The following is a 22,338-nucleotide window of genomic DNA, read 5'->3' as shown; positions in this document are numbered from 1 at the left end:
GCTCATCAACATCTTTAATGTTGGTCTTAGAATCCAAGCTTATCAACATCTTTCATACAGTTCTATGATCCTTAAGCTCATCAACATCTTTAATGTTGGTATTTGATTCTAAGCTCATCAAAATCTTTCATGTTGGTCTTTGATTCCTAAGCTCATCAACATATTTCATGTTGTTCTTTGATTCCTAAGCTCATCAATACTTTCATGTTGGTCTTTGATTCTAAGCTCATCAACATCTTGCATGTTGGCCTTTGTTCCTAAGCTCATCAACATCTTTAATGTTGTTCTTTGATCCTTAAGCTCATCAACATCTTTAATGTTGGTCTTTGATTCTAAGCTCATCAACATCTTTCTTACAGTCTTTGATCCTTAAGCTCATCAACATCTTTAATGTTGGTCTTTGATTGCTAAGCTCATCAACATCTTTAATGTTGGTCTTTGACTCGAAGCTCATCAACATCTTTCATACAGTTCTTTGATCCTTAAGCTCATCAACATCTTTAATGTTGGTATTTGATTCTAAGCTCATCAACATCTTTTATGTTGGTCTTTGACTCGAAGCTCATCAACATTTCATCTTTGATTTCTAATACTCATCAACATCTTTCATACCAGTCTTTGATTTCTAATACTCATCAACATCTTTCATACTAGTCTTTGATTTCTAATAATCATCAACATCTTTCATACCAGTCTTTGATTTATAATCTTTACCAACAGTGGTCTTTGATTACAACCTCATCAAAATTTGTCATACTGTTCTCGGATTACAACTTTTTTCAGACTGGTCTTTCAATCATGCTTTATTTTTTATTTCATAAATAAATTTTTATTTAATAAATAAAAATAATACATAACCAAAAAATATAAAAAACATCTTTGAATAGTTCTTAAAAGCATGTAGACTATGTCATGAGTTTCTGTCATGTTATTTCTTTAATTTTGCATGTATTGTATAATTAGTGACACGGCTTTCATGAAATTTAATAATTAGTCATTTCATTTATTTACCTATTGTTGATAGAAAAAGGTAATAAGTATGCAGGATCAACATCGTCATATGTATCATCATCATATTACAGTTCATCGATGGAGTCAGGTATTCACAAATACAACATAAGCAACATGAATATTCATGTTGTTACACTGTTATGAATATTTATTTCATAAGTGAACTGTGCCCCTTGCTTTGTGTTGGTATTCTGCAAATTAAACCAATAACCGTAACTGTTGAACCTTAGATTTACATCAACTAAAATATTATTCCTGTGTTATTATTCTGTGTTTAATTGCTTTATTAACTTTTTCACCGTTTATTATTTAATTATATAGATAATATACTAATAATACAGTTTTTATTTAATTAAGAAATAAAAAATAAATAAAAAGAAAGTGTTTTTTTTAGTAATGTCAAGTTCTTATACACATATTCCATTTAAAACCAAAGTATAACATCAAATTGTCAATGCATATATCATTGAGACAAAATGTGCATGTTTTGCTTCCATGAATTGTACATTTGCCATTTTTGCTTTACAGTACAGTATTTAAATCATGTTGATATGAATTCATTCAAAGTATTTTATTCATATTTGATATTTGAGCATTTTATTCATTTCATCAATCAGATGTGCATTGTGCAAGCACACTTAGAATAGAAGACAAAGATGCACGCACCAAGATTTCAGGTATAAAGGAAAAAGTGCCCATAATCAGTGTATTCATCATGTATCATCTGCTATCCCATAAATCAATGTTTTGGACACTTCTTGTTTCTATAAAAAATTTTGCATTATGTTTTTTTTTAAGCCTGAAATCTTATTTATGCAAATAGTATGAGCTGCCATTGTTATTGTATATAATGTAGGAAAAAAAGCATAATTATTTCAACAATAAATAAATGTGTTATATCTGTTACTAAACAATTGAGCATTTTAAAACTAAATTTTAAAGTTTAATTTTAGGGCTACCACACAATATTTTAATCACAGTAGCATCAAGAAACAAATAGTGTGTTTTCTCACCAGACTTAGTTACAGTCTTGCTGGGATCAACAAAAAGGACATTTTACTCCTAAATTTTTTCGATCTAAATGAATTATTTCAAGAAAAAATGAGGAACCTTTAGATTTGTAGGTCCAATCCATTGGCTGGTTAGACTATTATATACAAATACTGAGGAGTTATTTCAAGATGTTTAGACCTACACAGTTTTAAGATGAATTCTTGTCTTAAGATATTACGTTTTTTTACCCTAGAAAAGAAATGCAGGACATGACAGATTTAGACAGCTATAAAATGTCTTCCTTTAGCATAAACATCCAAATCTCCCTTTTTTTGTTTAAATAAAATTAAAAAAATATAGGTTAATTGTAATCTAAAGTACAATGCCACAAACTAAAAAAACTAAAAACAAAAAACCTAAATTCTTTTGCAGGTTTCTTCTTAAAACATACTAAAATTGAAAACAGCAATAATAAAATAAAATTAACCTAGGTAAAGTGTATAATAAGTTCATGGATGTATAATTTAGGCCTTTTGACAACAACTTTATTATCAACTAAAACCTTTTGGCATACATTGTATTATTTCAACTTTATAGACCTTCGCTTGTCAGCATGTATTGTTTGCATCTAATAATGTGTACAATGTTGTTGTTTACTAACTACACCTTTTGCACAATTATTTTACTTCATATTTTGATATTCTTATTGATCTTAGAGGACCTACTTGCATATACTTTTCACAGGGACATATTTGTAGTTACTTTGTCTAGGAACCCACTTTAATTTGGCCAGGACCATACTTGCAGCAAATTTTCCCATGGAACTACTCCATGTACTTTTTTCCAGAGACTTGTAGTAGTTACTTTTCCCAGGGTCCCACATTAATTTTGCCAGGGTCATACTTGCAGCTAAATTTTCCAGAGACCTATTTCAGATACTTTCCCAGGGACCAATTGCCTAAAAGAATAATACAGTACTTGTATTGTAGCTATCTTTATGGTTTCATCTGCCTTTTTCTGCTCAAAAACAAGTGCCCATATAGGATTCCAATTTCATTTATTAACCATATTTAGCCTCAATTTTAATATTAAAGTTGACCAAAGGAAGGTTTATAATGATATTTATATGTGTAATCTAACAGAATTAAATGCTGGTGCCAGTATATGTATGTTCATTATATTTTGCATGCTATTAGAGTCATAAAATTCTATTGTATACCTTTTTGCTAATGAATTTTGATTTATGTATACTCTGTTAAATGTTATTACTGACATGTTTACATCTTTATTGATTTTTTTTTACTGTATTCAGAATATTTTATAGTCCTATTTTCTTTCAATTTATTTTTGTCTAACATTTATCTTTTTTCTCCAATCAGGATATCATGGTTTTTATTTATTTATTATTTAAAATTAGTACAAAAGATTTTTTAGGAATATAGAAACAAACTGAGAGAAATATAATTCACTAGAGATATTCACTAAAATACATACTTTTAACATAAGAAATTGTCAATTAGATTTGTTTAGACCATCATCAGTAGAGATTGTAAAGATCTTTGTTGGCATTGTTTTTAGTGAGGAACATAGTGTCCTAATAATGCTTATGACTTCATTATTAAGCATAAACAAAATATACAGAATCTAGTATAATAGTGTGAATTTAGACTAATATAGGTTGTTCATTATTTATTTCTGTTGATAATTTTCATTAACGCATCATTCATTTGTTCCTTTTTCTATTTTAGATGGTCACATGAGAGGTGGTGCAGGCCATACAGGTACATGGTCAAGTTCTCATGGTAAATATCTATTTTCAAAAACTTTGGGAAAGAGCATGTATAATTTAAAGTATTTTGTAAAATTTTTTTATTATATTTTTATTTCTCATAATTTAGTAATACAATTTCATTTCTTTTTTAAAAGAAAATTAAACTAATTTTGTATGTATATGAATTGTTAGTTAGTATTTTTTAAATAAAAAATAGTGTATAAGAAAATGAGATGTTAGTATTTTATACAATTAGTAGTGCTATAGTGTTGCTTGGCATCTGTTTCATTGATTTTGTTTGTTGCATGCCATAAGTAGTTTGTCTGTTTTCCAGCTACTTTTATTTTTTAATTTTATTTATATTTATTAATAACTGTGTGAATTTAATTGATTTATTGCATTGTATATAGATTATTAGAAATGTTGATAGAAACTTCAATATTTTAATTTGTAGTCAACTATTTATGCTATATCCTGAGTTGATATGCATGTTTTGTTTGTAGTAGCTATAGTTACAATTTGCTTTTCTTTTCTTCTTTGATAATTTTCCACATCTTTAGGCTACTGGTCTGCATACCCACGCTCTACTGCTAATTATCGGTGCACATCTCCTAGCTTTCCATCTCCCTACCCTGTGTGTTATCCCCCTTCTTCTGGTTACGGTAGTTTGAATGAACCAAGAGTTCACTCGATTAGCTCGGAGCATGGTGACATGGAAACAGGTACACTAATCCACCTACTAACATACTTACAAACACCTTTTTTTATTTTTATACAACTTTAAATGCGACATTGTATGTATGTATAACACACAGACTTTGTTATTATATGTTTGAGTATGTGTTCTAATACTGACACAAAAAAAATGAAATTATGGAATGGAATGTGTACTTTTTTCAAATTGTTGCAAATACACATATTGGCACATTTTAAAGCATATTTTTACATTTATTTAATATTATTTTTTGATGGATCGATTTCCAATATAGATTTGCGAGTTTGCACAATTCCCCCTTTTTTTCCATTTTCAGACTAGAAGCGAAAGTAAATACGCCTAGCTTAGCTGATGGCACTTGTTTCACCTTTTGTGAAAAAACATATAATACATATTCTTGGAAAATATTGACATAAGCATTTTGAATGGAGGTTATTGAGAGGTGCGTGTGCTGTAATTATGTTGTGTGTGTATGTTTCGTATGTTGTGTGTAGTGTGAAGGTAAACAGATGAAAAGGAAGAAGGATTTTTTTTATATAATAACTTATTTATTTGGCCACATCCAGATGACTATAAGTATACATAAATACCAAATAAACAGGATTGAACAATTCTTGGACATGAAATTAAAGGTTTTTTTCGTGAATTCAATGAAAATTATTATTAATAATTAATTCAATTATGGAATGTTGATGTGAGAGCAACCTAACCAATACTGTGCCCTACTGACGATATACCCTATATTTGTTAATACCACAAGTATATTGGATTAGTTTAAATAGTGTTTATAATTCTACATAATTACTCTCAATTAATATGTTTAGGAACCGTTGTGTTTGCTTTTAGTACAAATTAACAAAATATGCATGCCATACTGCTTTAAATGATGCACTCTCTCAAGGGAGATCAATCATCATTGGATAAATTGACCTAATTTGACCATCATTTTACTGGAATTAATAATCAAAGGATATGTTTTAGTTTACTAGGTTTATACTTTTTTTTGTGTAACATAAAGCTTTGAATTTCCAGTACATTTCAGAAACATTCTTGTATATTATTGCTGAATATTAGTGTTTTTGTTGCTTCAATATTTGCACATATTTATCTATTCATTTAAATGTAAAGCCTTATACACACTGAACTTATTGCTTTATTGGTCAAACTAACTAAATAGGTGATCATTTGTTTCCACTAGTACTATTAATGACTTTCTGCAAACCAAATTTGGCCCAAAAGTGCATTTCATATGGCCCTTAAAAAAGGTTAATGTCTTCACCCCCTTCATGACCCCCTAAGTTTGAAAGTCCTCATGGTCCCCTAAGTTTGAGAGCCCTCGTGACCCAACCTGTAATGCTACACTCTATCTGAATTGTAAATTGCAGTCAGGCTCTCTGAAAAAAAACTGTGAACCCCTGGTATCAGGCCTTGAATACAATATCATACGACTTCCAGAGATCCCAGCAAGAAGCATTTTATTGAAAGTGTTCAAAATGTATAATTATTAATGCTTATTGCATGATGTTACATGCTATATTTAATTTTTGTTGCATGATAATTTATGTTTTATTAAATTTTTGTTGCATGATACATTTTTTATTTAATATTTGTTGCATGATGGTAAATGTTCTTTAATGTTGCTTACTTGCATGTATGTGATTTTTTTCTGTATTTTGCATGTAGCAACCACAAATCAATTCACTTCATCGCATATTTCAAATGGGTCAGCAAAAACCGAGTTTGTACCATTACAAGCTTTGAGTGGTACAATTATAGACGTGAGTGATCAGTTGTCCAATCAAACATCGGTTGACGGACAATCGACCAATCAATCAGTTTCAGTGCCGTTAGGAGGTATTACTTCATACACCACATCTGAATCAGCAAATGGTGCGTTCACTGTCGCGTATGAGGAATCCACTACTCATCATTCCGTAGAACGAACAGTTCCGATGTCTGATGGTAGCCATGTGAAGACCACTTCCAGCCATAAGTCGTTTGAAAAGTCATACGCAACATCTGATCGAAATAATGACGACACCATTCAGTCAATTATAGCAAGTGGATTTAACAACCAGCCTCTTGCCATTGAGGTTCCCAACTCACCTGGGTTGGCTACACCTCAATTGGCTCTACCAGGTAAAATATGAAACAGGAAAATGGAAGACTAATCATTACTACTAAAAGTGGTTACTAACTCTATCAATCAGAATATCTTTCACAACACAACTACCTGTATAATATTATGAACTAAATTACTCAGTAAGGATTACATTGCCTTTAAATCCATCTAATGCTCAACCAATCAAAATGTAGTGGTACTCTAATTATTATCAATACCACACATCTGACTAAATTACTAAATTAGCTCCCAATGCAAAATTACTTTGCAGTGGTTCAAATTATCACTTTAATTATTGCTTGAAATATGTTTTTAGTCATACTAATAATACAAATAATATTAATATTAATTATCAATTCGAACAATAGCATTAGAAATAAAGGATTACTTTTGCAGGCTATGTTAGGCCTACCTCCATCTTCCAACATCTGGGACATTCAAAATTAAATTGACTTTCTTACTCAATATTCTAAAAAACACTCATCAGAAAGTGTTATTAAAGGTGTAATAATGTAAACCTTCACTTAACCTAAAAGTATATGGTTAGGCCTACTAATTCAGTTTCACTATCAAGTTAAATGAAGGAAAGTGTTTCAAACCTTAGTTTATGCAATTACCATATTTGATTGCTTGTGTTTACAGGAGTCCAACATTCAAAATAGTATGATTAAATTTAAATATTGTATGATTTAATTCATGCAGTGGTAATTTGGTAATCTTTTCTATAGTAATCCACAAATAATTTATTGATACACATTATAATTTTTGGCCAAATTTCTACCTAAATGTGACAATAATAGTAACATTTTCATGATGATAAACATTCTGCCTATAAATTGAAGAAGAAAATCTACTTGTTTAATTATGTAAAAATACTGATGGTTGTTGATTACAGCGCCATCATATGGCACGATTGATAGTACAAGCAATGCTCCTGGCTCAACAATTATTCAATCCATTCAAGATATCCCAAGCACCCTTGGACAAATGGACCCACCGAATATAACTGCAGTACCAATCATTCATATTGGCACAACTGACAGGCAACAAACCACCCATCTCAATAGCCGGCTTGGAGTAGGCCGTTCAATGGGAGATCTGAGTATGAAATCTCATGGAAGCTCATTTCGTGATGGACGGAGAGTGAACCTGAGCAAAGCAAGAAGTTTTGCTCATATTGCCGGACCTACTTCAAGGTATCGTCCTGTAGCAAGCTCCAATTTCACCAATGCTAATACAGCAACGTTACTGAGTGATATTCGTTCTGGAAATTCAAGTTTTGCAACAATGCCTGCTGGCCGTGTGTCGCAAAATCCCCCTTACAGCCCTCTAAATGGCAGCGTCCATGGGAATGGACATGTAAAAACAGGAGACACGCAGACAGACACGTTATCTGGTATCCATGAAAGCCTGCATGCTTTGACGTCTCATCTGTATGCTGATGATCGAATACCTGCTGCTCAGCGCTCAGGTCCTATCCCAATCCCTGCAAGGCACGTGACTAGTGATTATGAACATAGTCAATCTATGCCAGTTGGGTATCATTCATTGCATTCACAAAGTATGTATTATATTTAATGCATTTTTTTATATAATTAATCAACCATTCATTCATTTAATCATTTATTCATAACCATTATTTGCATATATAATGTACTGTATATGTCTGTTATTTGCATATTGTGACACTTGCATACCTATATGTATTTGCATGTAATTGTGTGCATGTTTTTATTGTATAGTATTATATTTGCATGTCTTTGTAATATTTGCATGATTTGTATTTTTATTTTTCTAACTAAAGGCGTAGGTCACTCCGGAGATCATTTTATGAGTTCTTATCGGAGGTCAGAGAGTAATGAACCTACTACAGGATTTTCATATTCATCAAATAATAACAATTCATGTGGAGTTAATTTATTGGATGAGCCTGTTGATCTGCCAGGTAAATTTGCATATTTGCAAATGATAGTGGTGGCGGTTGTGGGTCATTTGAAAGATTTTAAAAAGTTGTTGTGATGTACAGTAAAATTAAATTTAGCTTGGTACCAAAATAAAGATACTTGCTGTTAGTACTACTGAAACACACCTACTAATACAAACAAGATGTGATTTAAATAATGATTTGATTTGTGATTGTTAGATTGTAAACAATTCTACTCTACTACATGTCTGCTTCATTTCTAATATTCAATCTTTTTCTCCAATCTTAATTCTTAACATTCTTCATTATTTTTTTTATTTCTACTGCTGTTTTTTTCTATTCTTAGTCTCTGTGCTGGAAAGCATTCCAACCTTTACAACTTTTACTGTAGCTACAGAAATCGTCCCTCGAAAACGTACCTTATCAAATTCCCACAGATGGAAAAAAGACTGGCGTTTACGGCGGTCAATTTCACTGGATCAGCATAGTTTCTTTATAGAACATGAGTATAATGAAATAGGTACATTTTCAATTGGAGTGAATGAGGGGAAAAGCTTTTGCATGATGTGACATAAACTCAAATTGAGAAAAGATTTTTTTTGCATGATGGGACATTTATTAGTACACTTGATAAAAGAGTTCTTGCTTTGTGGGTTATAAACTTGGTAGGAATGATCTTGCATTACGATTTATAAGATGAGTTCTTGTATATGCTTGATGAGAAAGTTGTCACATTAGAGGATATAAAAGGAATGGAAAAGCTCTTGCATTAAGGGATAAAAACATGAGTTTGCATTGAATGCGATACCTACCCTTGATGAGAATGTTCTTGCATTTAATCGGATAAAAAGAGGATGGAAAAGCTCTTGCATATGGAATATAAACCCTAATCGTAAAGACTGGTTGTTCCCTTGGCATGCTCACTGGAGATAATCCACTATTCCCTTCTATCTGGATGACCAAGCTTGTATCCTTTGGGATCTGGTCTTTCCATCTAGCCTGGCTGCCTACGCTTGCTGAAATCCTGTTTATAGTCTTGGTATGGTAGTCTGTGTCTTGGCATTCTAAACTGGCGAAACCATTTGCCTTTTGGACACACATTGCACTATGATGCTGGTCATGCCAAGTTGCCGTCTAATTTCATCATTCCTGATTTTTTTAATGGGGTATACACTTTGTGAGAAAGCTCTTGCATTATGAGATATCAACTTGGGGAAAGGAAATCTAAGCCATGTTGTTGGTATGAGCAATTTCAATATAGAATATTTGAATTGGGAAAGCATTTGTTTTTTTGCTATTAGATTATCCCATTGATCTAAATTAAAAACACATTGGTCTGCCATTTTAATTAATGTTAACTCAATGCGATGCCCAAGTGGCACATTCATCTGTATAAACATCCTAAAGGAACTTTAACTCAATCAAATTTCTAATTGAGTGCAATTCATCATGAGAATATATAATGAATTACTGATCTATGCTACTTGTCTGTAAACGAATTGCATTAGATCACATAGTGTAACTGCATGTATTAACATTAATATTTATGACAGGATGCGACAGACACATAAAATCAATCAAATTGAAAAGCCAACAATATTACAGTTAATGTACCAATATATCAAATAATAATAAGTGGAAAATATGTTATTTGTTGCAGTCTTTTAATGAACTATTGACATATTAAAATTGACCTAAAGTGAGCGAGTCAGATATACATGTTCTTCCTATGATTTTTCTAAGAGGCTGGTTTATGTTTATAAATGTAATGAGGCAGTACATATATGCTCACTAGGTACTTAAAATATATAAATTTTGAAAGCATTCCATTTTCATCACTATTTTGGATGGTTTTTATAATCATTTCACTGGTTGCTATTCGTATTGCTACATTTCTATGGGTCAATCAAGAATACACAAATCTGAAAGATTGAATTGTCTCACATACGATTGGATTGGCAATGCCCCACACAATGTAGCGATTCTGTGGGGATAATGACAGCTTTCGTGCTTTTCGGTTATAATAATATACATAAAAACTAATTTGTTATACAATCAAACTCTCTCAAAAACTGGACTCCCTTAATTTTTTAACAATTTTGTCTGAACTTCTTTCTTGCTATTCAAATTGAATTCTCAAAACTAGACATAACCAACAAATCTAGTCATTTTAGGCAGCCCAATTACATATACATTAGTACTATAATTCTTTATTATTGTTTGCATAAAAAAAAAACATTTAACATTCATATTTGAAAAATACTGTGCATACTTGATTGAAACTGATTATTATGATAGGATAAAAAGAATACCAGTTGCATGGATCAATGCCAACAGTTATCTTTGTTTAATTTTAAATACTTAATTTTTATTTTACACAGTATTGATTGATTGATTTTTTTCTTCAATATATTCAGGTTATCAAAGTGAATCAAATTTGTCACAAGATGAGAACAACATTCACCAGCCTCCAACTCCACATGTTTCAACTCATCCACTTTCTAGTTTTAGTGTACCCGGTCCACCACCCCACTATGGTACACTGCCAAAATCACCACCTGCCCAGCCTAGAGGTAACTCACCTTGTATAATTACTTGCATATACACTGCTTCCTTTGCATTGTTCACCCCAGTGAATTTCTGTGTGTCATGAACCATGTGTTTTTTATATTCATTGTGTATAAAAGGGTATTCCGTATTAATGTAATTATACATTTCATAAAAATGCTGAACGTTTTAAAATGTTTAAAAGTAGTTTCAGCTGCTGCTTTTATGGATTTTTCTAAAAGTTTCTCCAACTTTCTTAAGTCCTTGAATGACAGTGTTTACGGTGATGTTGTGAATAATGTTTCCGAACTTTCGACAAAATAGTAGTAGTAGTAGTAATAGTAGTTTTCGTTGTTGCAATGCAGGTACAATGTTTGGCAACATTTCTGTGTCAATCAAAGACTTATGAAAAGTTTGAAAAAAAATCTGTAAAAGCAGCAGCTGACTTAAACTGCTCAACAATGTTAATGTAATAATTACAAAGCAATATCATAAACCTTTGCAAACACAGAGCCTCAAAGTTTTATTATTATTTTAAATTTTTGCATTTTTCTCCTTGATGTATTTTAAATTATTCAATTTTGTACTGTCATTTCTTTTTTTTAATAAACCAGAGTAGTAAAAAATTTTAAAAAATAAAATTATATATTCAAAATGGAAAAAAAAAAAATAAATGTATATATTAGCCAGATATATAATATACAATTTGGTTATACTACACTGGTCCAGTTAACAATAAATGTTTCACTATTTTCTATTTTTTTACTTTTATGTACGATATAAAAAAAAGTGAAATAATATGATACTTTTTTTTTACAGTAAAAATAAGTGCACCAAGCTATAGCTTATTGAAACGGCAACAACCTGCTGTAAATCGTAATAGATCACATCCACTTCCAGTTGTTACACCTAGAGCTCCTGATGTTACATATAGATCTGCAGAAGCTACTAGCCCTGAGGTAAATCTTTGGACAAAAGTAGCATGTTATTTAATCATCAGTTTTAAACCACATTATTTCTTACACTTAAGTGGTGTTCCTTAAATATGGGTTAAGTAAACATATTTCCCCTCATTCATTTTACAGGAAAGTTTCCCCTTATAGTGTCCCATACCTTGAATAGTGTCCAAAGAAGGGTTCTAGAGCAGAAGTAGACCAATATTAGTAATCAGTAGGTCTATATGATTTTATAATATTTTTGTTCTGTTTTAGTCGGGGACAGCAAGAACATTTAGCACAGAAGATTTGAATGCTGAAATGTTGAATCTTGAAGGACTCATGAAAGACTTGAATGCCATTACACAGTCTGACGATATTGATTGTTAGTGAGCCCTCTACATACTGTACATTGTATCTGAAAGGAAGTGAAACACATTAATAAAAGCAGCACGCTGTAAATGTCAATCAGCTTATGAGATACATAAAGTAGGCCTGCTGAAAATGCACAACTGGCTTATTGAAACATGTGCTATTGCTTCCAAAAACAAGAGGAGAGTTGATGCCTCTCATGGTTGGAATGGTGCAAGGCATTGTTGTTATTGTTTATTAATATTTTCAATTTATATTGTGAATTTATTTAATCAGATTCCACTGTAAGAAGAATAGAGGTTTCATTTGAAAGTGTATCAATTAATTATAACAGTGTTGGAAGGCGGCTTATCTGCCAATGTGGTTCCATGGCCATTGTCTTTCCAATGTGAAAACTCTCAAATGTACACATTTTGATACACATAAATAAGCCCAGCTAGTAGGCTAATATAAGTAGTACCTTGTGCTGGAAATAAAATATAAATTGGCTACAGTGTTCGAGGTGAAGATATCAAATACCAAAATCAGCACAGAAAAGGTAAATAACAAATCAATTAACGAAATGCATCATACCATGACAGTTACTTGTAGATAACCTTTGAAGAATTTATTTTTGAGGTATCCTAGTAAATTGATGCAAACAGTGACAGTCTTCAGTTTCACAAACTAGGCCTACAGATATGCCAGTGGGCCTAGGCCTACAGATATGCCAGTGGGCCTAGGCCTACAGATATGCCAGTGGGCCTAGGCCTACAGATATGCCGCCAGTGGGCCCAGTTTTCTAGCCCACTTTATATAGACATTTCAAAAAGCTGATTAAAAAGTTATTGATAATTAATTAGATTTGGTTAATTTTCTCATGCAAATTAATTTTTCTGAATCAAAATGTGTATGCTGTGTATATGAATTTTTGGGTATATACTTCAAACACTGTATTGTCGTTACATTTTAAAAATATTTATTATGTTGTGTTTGTATATTTGATGTGTGTACATTAATACACACACACACATTTATTTTATATACATTTTATCATATCTTTACGTTTTATACATTATAGGAACCAAAAATGATTAGAAATCTGTAAACAATATTTATTTTCATTATTTTTAAGAGGTTGACTGTTTGGTGAAATGACAAATAACATGTAGATATGAAATAAAATATTATAATGTAAATATTCATATATTAGGTAGATTAAGAGGTGATTTAAAATTAATTTTAGCTGTTCTTTATTACCCGCCAAAATATGTCAATTGTCAGCCGGAATTAATTTAGACATTTTTCTCTTAATGACAGTAAAGTGCTGTCAATTGGAGGAAATGGTGAATTTGCCAAAAAATATATACTAAAGCCTAGAATTAATGAATGACTTCCTAAACTACAGAGCTTTGGTTATTGTTGTAATGGTTAATAGAAGGTCACAGTAACATTATTTACCAAAATTTACTAAAAATATATTTATAACAGAAAAGTCATAAAAAGAAACTTTATAATGCAAACAATTTTTAATAATTTGTTAAAATTAGATCAATCCTTTCCAATATCACTTTAGTATTTTTGTTACGATTACAAACAAGTTTTTCTGTCCGCCAACAATTTTTGTCAGTGAACAATTTATAAACATTCATTGATATAATAAAATTTGGAATTTAACAGTACTGGGGAAGGAAACTTGAATATTAAAATAAAAATGAATTGAATTATACATTAAAATCAAATTCCACCCACCTTGGTAAAAAAGATATATACAATTTAAGATACTGTATGTATATATGTAATTTTTATATAAGACAAATAATTGCAAACATTTTCTAATTGTTATAATTTTAAAATAGCTAAAAAAAGAAAAAATTGTATTATAATGGTATTGCTATTACATTTGCTATGTCAACTAACAATCAATATGAATGATATTTCATTTTTAAATTTTGTATATGAACCAACTATTTTACGTTAAAAAATTATGGGTTTTCTAGAATTTTAATTTGACTGTAAATTTAAAACATTTATATTTGTTTTTTAACTGTTTACAATGTTATTTCATACTTTTTCAGATATATAATCTAAATATTTTGTTGGTATAAAATAAAACATACTTAATATAATTAATCGTGATTACAGATAGATTTTTATAATTAATTAAATTCAGAGCAACCTATCGTTAATTACCGTACGACCGCCTTTTCATATTTCAATTTGATTTAAACTAGCTTTATGGACCATTTTAAATATGGCCCAGCAAAATTGGAATTATTTGTCATATAGGTGTAGATATTAGGTAAGGGGCACTAATATAATTCAAATGTTTCAATCATCATATACAAATAAAAGGGAGACCAAAAGTATCTCAATCACTAAAAGAATTTAGATGTACTTAGTAATATTTCCATGTGTTTAGATTTAATTAATTACTTAATTACTATATCACTCTTTCATGTGTTAAACATAGGCCTATGTTCCAATTTTTTAAATTCCAAATTATAAAACGCATAATTATACCAGGGGCTTTCTAGGTTTTATAATGAAAAAAAATGTAAGCAATGCTATAATAAATTTTTGCGATATTCAAATAATTATTATGGTGTAAATAGATTTTCGTATTAGTATATTGGTCAAAACACAGTTGTTCTTCTTGCACCCCGTTAATGATTGCTACTTGCTTTGTCTATGTGTTGTTTATCAATGTCTTCTTAATGGTCGCTATCCAAAATCTGTTATGTATATTTTAAAAGATGGGTAAAATAAAACAATTTTGATACAGAATACTAAAGCATTAGTTGTCGTAGTTATTATCATGTCTACACTACCAAACAAACACAAACTGACATAACAATTCATTAACCAGTAAACACATTCAACTACTAATAAAAAATGTTAATTTTGACTTTCCATCATTTTTGTGGAAACTTTCGACTTTTATTTGTTAAACTTCTCCATTATTTTCCTTTGTTTGTCATCCTTCAATTCTCTATTTTTCAAATTCCATTCTTAAAATAATCATTGTTACTTAAGGGTTTTAAACTTTTTTTAAAGATTTCCTGTATACTTTGGTCTGTCTGCCCATCCATCCTTCAATTGATTAAGTTTATATAAATATTCAGGCCTTTTGAAAATTATAGGTGTGCTACAAATTGCACTCCTCAATACATTCAGGGATACTGTAGGTAAACTAACAACAAACACTTTTTTTTTTTACCAAAATATTTATTTGCCATAAAAATAAATGTACAGTATTGTTTTAATACATTTTTTTGTAAAAAATCTATAAATAATTATTATCCAAATATTGCACATTTTGAATTGAGTTAATTAAAAGATATTCAGTCAGTGTAAAATAATAATATTGATTATTGTATTGAACATAATGCATTATATACTGGATTAAATTCTATCAGAAATAAGGTTGGATAGAAGAGAGATGAGATCACCAATCGGTGGTCGAGTTTTCTTGCATCTCACGGCCAACTCGTTTAGTTGCTGCCAGTGGCATGCCTCAGCTACTTCACACATAACAAAGCAGAGGGCGAAGATGTCGCTTGATGTTACTTCAGCAGCAGTTGGTTCCACAAGTGGTGATGTTATTCCACCCATGTCAATAATCTTGCCCATCCATTCTTCACTTTCATGTGAAAGTAGAATGTTTTCTGCTTTTATATCGTTATGTACTATGTTGTTCTGGTGGAGGAATTTCACACCATCTGAGACAGTCAATAAGATGTTAAGAATTGACCTCTTGTCCATGTTAGCGAATTTTTTGCTTATAGCTGTTCTAAGCGTAAGAGATAAACTGTCAACTCCAATAAATGAAGAGACAATTTTTGATATGGTGTTATTATCATCTCTTACTACGCCAAACATGAACGGAAATGATGGGTGAGCCGAACATAGTTGCATTGTGCGAGCCTCTAGGTTTATGCTATCTGCACTGCCATCTAAGATGGTTTTGACAGCAACCAATGAGTTGGTCAGATTGTATCTCATTAGAGACACTTCTCCAAAAGCGCCTTGACCAATGACCACTGGTGTTTTCGTTTCGTTGACTGGTTTTAGATCCTTCTGGTTTATCAAGTTTACGGTTGGCAGAAGACTCAGCAATACATCTGTCTTGTTTTTTCCTTGATTTGAATCTGCTTGGGCGGGTAGCTGAATTCTATATTTTTTTGTGTAAAGAATTAAATAATTTACTATTGTGTTTACAGAAATTTCAGTTAATATATTGCCTGCTTATCTAAGTTATTACAATATAAAACTATCTGTTAATGAGGAGACTCTTTTATTTATAACACTTGAGCCATGCAATAGCATTCTCATCAGTCTTAAAAAGAATCCCATGGGTTTAATTTTAGTGATATAAGATACTCCTACCTTTGAACCAATTCCATAACCTTATTCTCTTTATTCTTTAAAAGTTTGTTCAGATTTTCTAATTCTCTTTCTTTTTGATTGCAATCAAGACATCTAAAAAATTGATAATATCTGAATAATTAATTTGAATTACAGTAGCTTGAAATTATTGAGAAATTATTTTTATTCTAGTTTCCTTTGCATGTTATCTATATATTTTTTTTTTCAAAATTAGTTATCATAAATATAATTTTTAAATTCAATATTGGACAAACATAACTACCTTGATTATCATTGTGAGGACCTACACTTACCTTTGTTTTCTTGCACTATTTGTGCGTTGGTTACTTTTCAACATCTTTTTAGCTTCATTGAGTTGCTCTTTTGCTTCCTTATATTTACTTTCATATCTGTTGGAATTACATTTTAATAAGTTATAAGATTTTTACTTGAAGAAAAAATGTGCATGTAACAACATGTAATTGTAATTTCAAAGTATTTTGAGAAAAAGGTGTCAAGCACATTTTTGTATATTATAATGATTATTATTGAATGTTGTTGATAATGACTGTGATAAAAAAAAAATAATGAAATTGTTGGTGTTGAAGATAATCATGACGATAAATAGGGACAATAAAGTTATAATAATGATATGATCAATAAATACCTTTGATTGAATGGTATCAATTGATTTAGCTAACAAATTATTTTCATGCTGAATGTGGTGAATTATCACAACATGGGGTTAACTTTGTCAATATAAACATTATACTTACTTAGTGTTTGTAGCATTAAGTAATTCTGTTCTTTTTTTCAAAACTTTCTTCAACTGCTCATTTTTTTTATTTAACTCTTCTACAAGCTCTTCAATTTCTTTCTTCTCTTTGCTCTGTTGGCAATATTTCTCATTCAGACTGAATTGGCAAGTTAGCATAATGTTAGATGTGTTGAAAATTGCATTAGCATAGTAGATAGTTACTGTAGCTCCTAGTATTAAAAGTTATACACTTTTCAATATTTACTTAGCATTTACAGCTTCTAGACATTCCAACTCTTTTTGTAAATCTTTCTTTTCACTGGACAGTTTCTTTACTTCTTCATCTTTTTCCATCATTCTGGAATTATAATAAATATGTTTAAATGTGTTAGAAATGTATCAAATAACAAAAAGGGTTAACCTAATAAATAACTGTAAAAGTTTTTACTATATAAAATTTCCAATACTTACTTGGCATTTACAGCATCTAACTCTTTCTGTACTTCTTTCTTTGCACTTGACACTTTCTTTATTTCATCATCTTTGTTTGTAGAATGTTCCATCATTCTGAAATTATAATAACAATTTTGGATGTGTTGCCATATTATCTTAGCTTAATAAATGGTTATTGTAACTACATTATTTACCTCCGCCAAGGAGGTATATGTAATCGGTAGCGTGTGTTTGTTTGTTTGTTTGTTTGTTTGTTAGCAGGATTACTCAAAAAGTAATTACAAGATCTTTACCAAAATGAATAGACATATAGATATGTGGTCAAGGACCATTCCATTAAATTTTGGGACCATTTGGGACCACAGTCCCAATTCTGGACCACTTTTTAGTATACTTTTTTAGACCTACTAGTGTTAAAAGATAGGACAGAATTTTTCAAAAGCCGGCGAGCAGTCTTAAAGTAACAAGTAAACTGAAATTGCATTTTCTCAAGAACTACTTGTCCAAAAAACTTCATTTTTGAACAAGAGGCAAGAGTTATAATTTGTGATTTGTAATTTTAAAACATAATTTGATTCAATGTGCACGTTTTTTGATGCGAGTAGTTTAAAAAACCTATTTCTTTTCAAATTCACTCGTTTGATTTTCGCGTTGCTGTTCTATTGTTAGTCGACTGAAGCTATTGTTATTTGAAAGGCTTGTTACATAACCATTACACCAAACTCGCGCATACACATGCTTGTAATGAAATTAGCCTAAATCACAAATAGCATTAAGACACACACAAATATATATATATATTTTTTTTTACCGGAGAAATCTTATGTAGGAGAATTTTACAGTAGGCGGAGGTATGCCCTCTCGGAGTGGCTTTCTAGTTATTAAAATGTTTTACAACTTACTTGACATTTACAGCTTCCAACTCTTTCTGTAGTTTTTTCTTTTCATTTGACATCTTTTTTATTTCCTCATCTTTGTTTTTAAACTTTTCCGTCATTCTAAAAAATAAAAATCTTTGAAGTGTTGAACAATTACCAAATCAAAAATATAGGGTTAAGTTGATAAATAACAGTGTAGCTCTATTACTATTCAAATTTGTTACAAAAATAAACTTGTCCATACTTACTTGGCATTTACAGCTTCTAACTCTTTCTGTACTTCTTTCTTTTCACTTGAAACTTTCTTTATTTCATCATCTTTGTTTTTAAACTCTTCCATCATTCTGAAATTATAATAAAAATGTTTAAATGTGTTGAAAAATTATAAAATAACAAATAGGGTTAGCCCAATAAATAACTGTAAAAGTTGTTACTATATAAAATGTTCAATACTTACTTGGCATTTACAGCATCTAACTCTTTCTGTACTTCTTTCTTTGCACTTGACACTTTCTTTATTTCATCATCTTTGTTTGTAGAATGTTCCATCATTCTGAAATTATAATAACAATTTTGGATGTGTTGCCACATTATCTTAGCTTAATAAATGGTTATTGTAACTACATTGCTATTCAAATGTTTTACAACTTACTTGACATTTACAGCTTCCAACTCTTTCTGTAGTTTTTTCTTTTCATTTGACATCTTTTTTATTTCCTCATCTTTGTTTTTGAACTTTTCCGTCATTCTAAAAAATAAAAATGTTTGAAGTGTTGAAAAATTACCAAATCAAAAATATAGGGTTAAATTGATAAATAACAGTGTAGCTGTATTACTATTCAAATTTGTTACAAAAATAAACTTGTCCATACTTACTTGGCATTTACAGCTTCTAACTCTTTCTGTACTTCTTTCTTTTCACTTGAAACTTTCTTTATTTCATCATCTTTATTTTTAAACTCTTCCATCATTCTGAAATTATAATAAAAATGCTTAAATGTGTTGTTATACAATAACAAATAGGGTTAGCCCAATAAATAACTGTAAAAGTTGTTACTATATAAAATGTTCAATACTTACTTGGCATTTACAGCTTTTAACTCTTTCTGTAAATCTATCTTTTCGTTAGACACTTTCTTTATTTCATCATCTTTGTTTGTAGAATGTTCCATCATTCTGAAATTAAAATAACAATTTTGGATGTGTTGCCATATTATCTTAGCTTAATAAATGGTTATTGTAACTACATTAGAATTACATAGTTACAAAAATAAACATGTCAATAATATTTACTTGACATTTACAGCTTCCAACTCTTTCTGTAAATCTTTCTTTTCATTAGAAACTTTCTTTATTTCATCATCTTTGTTTTTAAACTCTTCCATCATTCTGAAATTATAATAAAAATGTTTAAATGTGTTGAAAAATTATCAATTAATAACAAATAGGGTTAGCCCAATAAATAACTGTAAAAGTTTTTACTATATAAAATGTCCAATACTTACTTGGCATTTACAGCATCTAACTCTTTCTGTACTTCTTTCTTTGCACTTGACACTTTCTTTATTTCATCATCTTTGTTTGTAGAATGTTCCATCATTCTGAAATTATAATAACAATTTTGTTATGTTGTTATATTATCAAAATAAATAAGGTGATCTTAATAAATGGTTACTGTAGCTCCATTAGAATTACATAGTTACAAAAATAAACATGTCAATAATATTTACTTGGCATTTACAGCTTTTAACTCTTTCTGTAAATGTATCTTTTCATTACACACTTTCTTTATTTCCTTATCTTTGTTTGTAAGTGCGTTCATCATTCTGAAATTAACAAATTAAGATAAAAGTGTTGGATATTGTTAAAATATTTTTTTTAAATGGTAAGAATCCATTAAATAAAGTTAAAAACAAAACTTACTGTTTGTTTGTAGCATAGATTGATGCCTTCTTCTCATTCAATACTTTCTTCAGCTCTCCATTTCTTTTCTTAAATTCTTTTAATAGCCTTTCACTTGCTTTTTTTCTATAAAAGTAATAATAATAATAATATAAAAAAATCATGTATATAATGCACTTGTCAATTGTATGACCCACTATACGACCCCCGGGAGAGGTGCGTCATGGGTGCGTCATTTACAAATAATTACTGTCGCAGGGGTGCGTCAAAAAACCTAGATGGTACGTCACATCAATGAACAAGGTGTGTAAATGTCCGTCACTTTACCACCCATCATATCATAAACAACATGGTCACAGTGCGTCAAAATGGGTGCGTCATGGTCACCTAAAGGTAAGTCACATTTTTGACGCACCGGTGCGTCATGGTATTCAAAGGTATGACGCACATCGGACAAATGACGCACCTCTCCCGGGGGTCGTATAGTGGGTCATACAATTGACAAGTGCATAACAATTACAATTTGATGATACTGTATATAAAATAAGAACACAACATTGTATATAAATTATAATTGTTTGTTCCTTTCTGTTTTTATCTTTTTCATACTTTTCTTTCAACATCTTTGCTTCCTCTTCAATAGCTTCCTTATCATTTCTCTCATGATCCAAAGTAGCTTCAACTTGACAAAGGAATGTACCCATAATCTGAAATTGAATTAATATTTCAAAGATAAAATGAAATGTTGTCGAAACAAAGTTAATAGGTATAGGATAATATATTGATGACAATAATGTGAAACTTTAGGAGTTTTTGCCCACCTTGTTGCCTTTCATTGTCCGCATAAATACCAAATCACCCGGATCAACAATATTTCTTTTTGATGCCGAAAGTGGATCGGCATCTGGTTGGAAAGATCCTGTTACTGGCTTCTTCCTCAACAAATTCATTCCTGTTGTATTCAGTTGCGGATCAAAGCTACAGTAACAAATAGAATGAATCCAGACTTTGTTTTATTTTAAATTACATGGGCTTCTATTACTAGGCTAGGCCTAGTACTACGTAGTAAAGTAAGTGGCCTAGGCTAGATGTATCTACAGCTAACGAAATTAAGTAGGCCTAGGCCTAACCCTTTAATTGGACCTAGGCCTAGGGCCTATAGCCTAGCTAGGCCTACTGCAAACTGGGTCAAGAAAGGCATGTGGGTGAGGAAGGGCATAATTGCTACTTTTAGGTAGGCCTACCTCTAGGCCCTAGCCTGGGCCTACGTTGGCCTACATTTTTACAAAGTCTACTGGGCCTAACCATAACTAGCCATAGGCCTAGGTATAGGCTAGATAGGAAGAGACAGGACAGGCTAGGAGGGGAGGATCAGAACAGAGGGGTCCGGAGAGAGGGCCGGTTCACCCTCTCTCTCAGCCTCTTACTTTAAAAGAAAAACTTACCGTCGTGAACGGCGCAAAAAGGGTAGTAGATTGATGCTAGTATAACTCATAATGCAATCTTTAGACAACGTATAAATACAAAATATTGATACGTGAAGGTGAATTCTGCGTCGTATTTGAACCAGGAAAAAAAACCCAATTCTGACGACACGTACTCTGCTGATGA

The 22,338-nt window shown here is 30.8% G+C and overlaps 3 protein-coding genes across 13 annotated transcripts in view; 1 reads left to right on the top strand and 2 right to left on the bottom strand.

Moving 5' to 3' along the window:
• LOC140040690 (neogenin-like) overlaps positions 1–15,281 on the top strand; it is a 101,133-nt gene extending 85,852 nt beyond the window's left edge. For 4 of the 11 annotated variants that reach the window (XM_072086807.1, XM_072086811.1, XM_072086810.1 and 1 more), the window contains 8 exons: positions 1,025–1,099; positions 3,753–3,806; positions 6,174–6,629; positions 7,508–8,173; positions 8,417–8,557; positions 10,954–11,109; positions 11,903–12,042; positions 12,295–15,280. In XM_072086807.1, the coding sequence (XP_071942908.1) occupies positions 1,025–1,099; positions 3,753–3,806; positions 6,174–6,629; positions 7,508–8,173; positions 8,417–8,557; positions 10,954–11,109; positions 11,903–12,042; positions 12,295–12,408 (1,802 nt within the window). In that variant the 3' untranslated portion in view covers positions 12,409–15,280. Of the gene's footprint in view, positions 1–1,024; positions 1,100–3,752; positions 3,807–4,335; positions 4,498–6,173; positions 6,630–7,507; positions 8,174–8,416; positions 8,558–10,953; positions 11,110–11,902; positions 12,043–12,294 lie in introns of all 11 variants that reach the window. The other 7 variants (XM_072086808.1, XM_072086806.1, XM_072086805.1 and 4 more) reach the window with 6 other exon arrangements.
• A 337-nt stretch (positions 15,282–15,618) lies between these two features.
• On the bottom strand, positions 15,619–19,794 carry LOC140039757 (uncharacterized). Its single transcript, XM_072085367.1, has 11 exons — positions 19,702–19,794; positions 19,478–19,573; positions 19,283–19,378; positions 19,074–19,169; positions 18,850–18,945; positions 17,966–18,061; positions 17,760–17,852; positions 17,514–17,651; positions 17,052–17,147; positions 16,759–16,851; positions 15,619–16,543 (listed from the first exon to the last, which is right to left on the bottom strand). The coding sequence occupies exons 1-11, from the start codon at positions 19,791–19,793 to the stop codon at positions 15,775–15,777; spliced, it is 1,761 nt and encodes a 586-aa protein (XP_071941468.1). The 5' UTR covers position 19,794; the 3' UTR covers positions 15,619–15,774.
• Positions 19,795–20,305: 511 nt separating this feature from the next.
• LOC140039756 (uncharacterized) lies at positions 20,306–22,338 on the bottom strand. The gene is made up of 6 exons (XM_072085366.1): positions 22,173–22,338; positions 21,549–21,705; positions 21,337–21,434; positions 20,749–20,853; positions 20,556–20,651; positions 20,306–20,426 (listed from the first exon to the last, which is right to left on the bottom strand). Exons 1-6 carry the CDS (start codon positions 22,220–22,222, stop codon positions 20,327–20,329), a joined length of 606 nt encoding a protein of 201 aa, XP_071941467.1. The 5' UTR covers positions 22,223–22,338; the 3' UTR covers positions 20,306–20,326.

This window comes from Antedon mediterranea, chromosome 2 (assembly GCF_964355755.1).
Source record: "Antedon mediterranea chromosome 2, ecAntMedi1.1, whole genome shotgun sequence".
Classification (NCBI taxonomy): Eukaryota; Metazoa; Echinodermata; class Crinoidea; order Comatulida; family Antedonidae; genus Antedon; species Antedon mediterranea.
The sequence above is the reverse complement of the archived record's forward strand: the minus strand, read 5'-3'. Positions and strand labels throughout refer to the sequence as shown.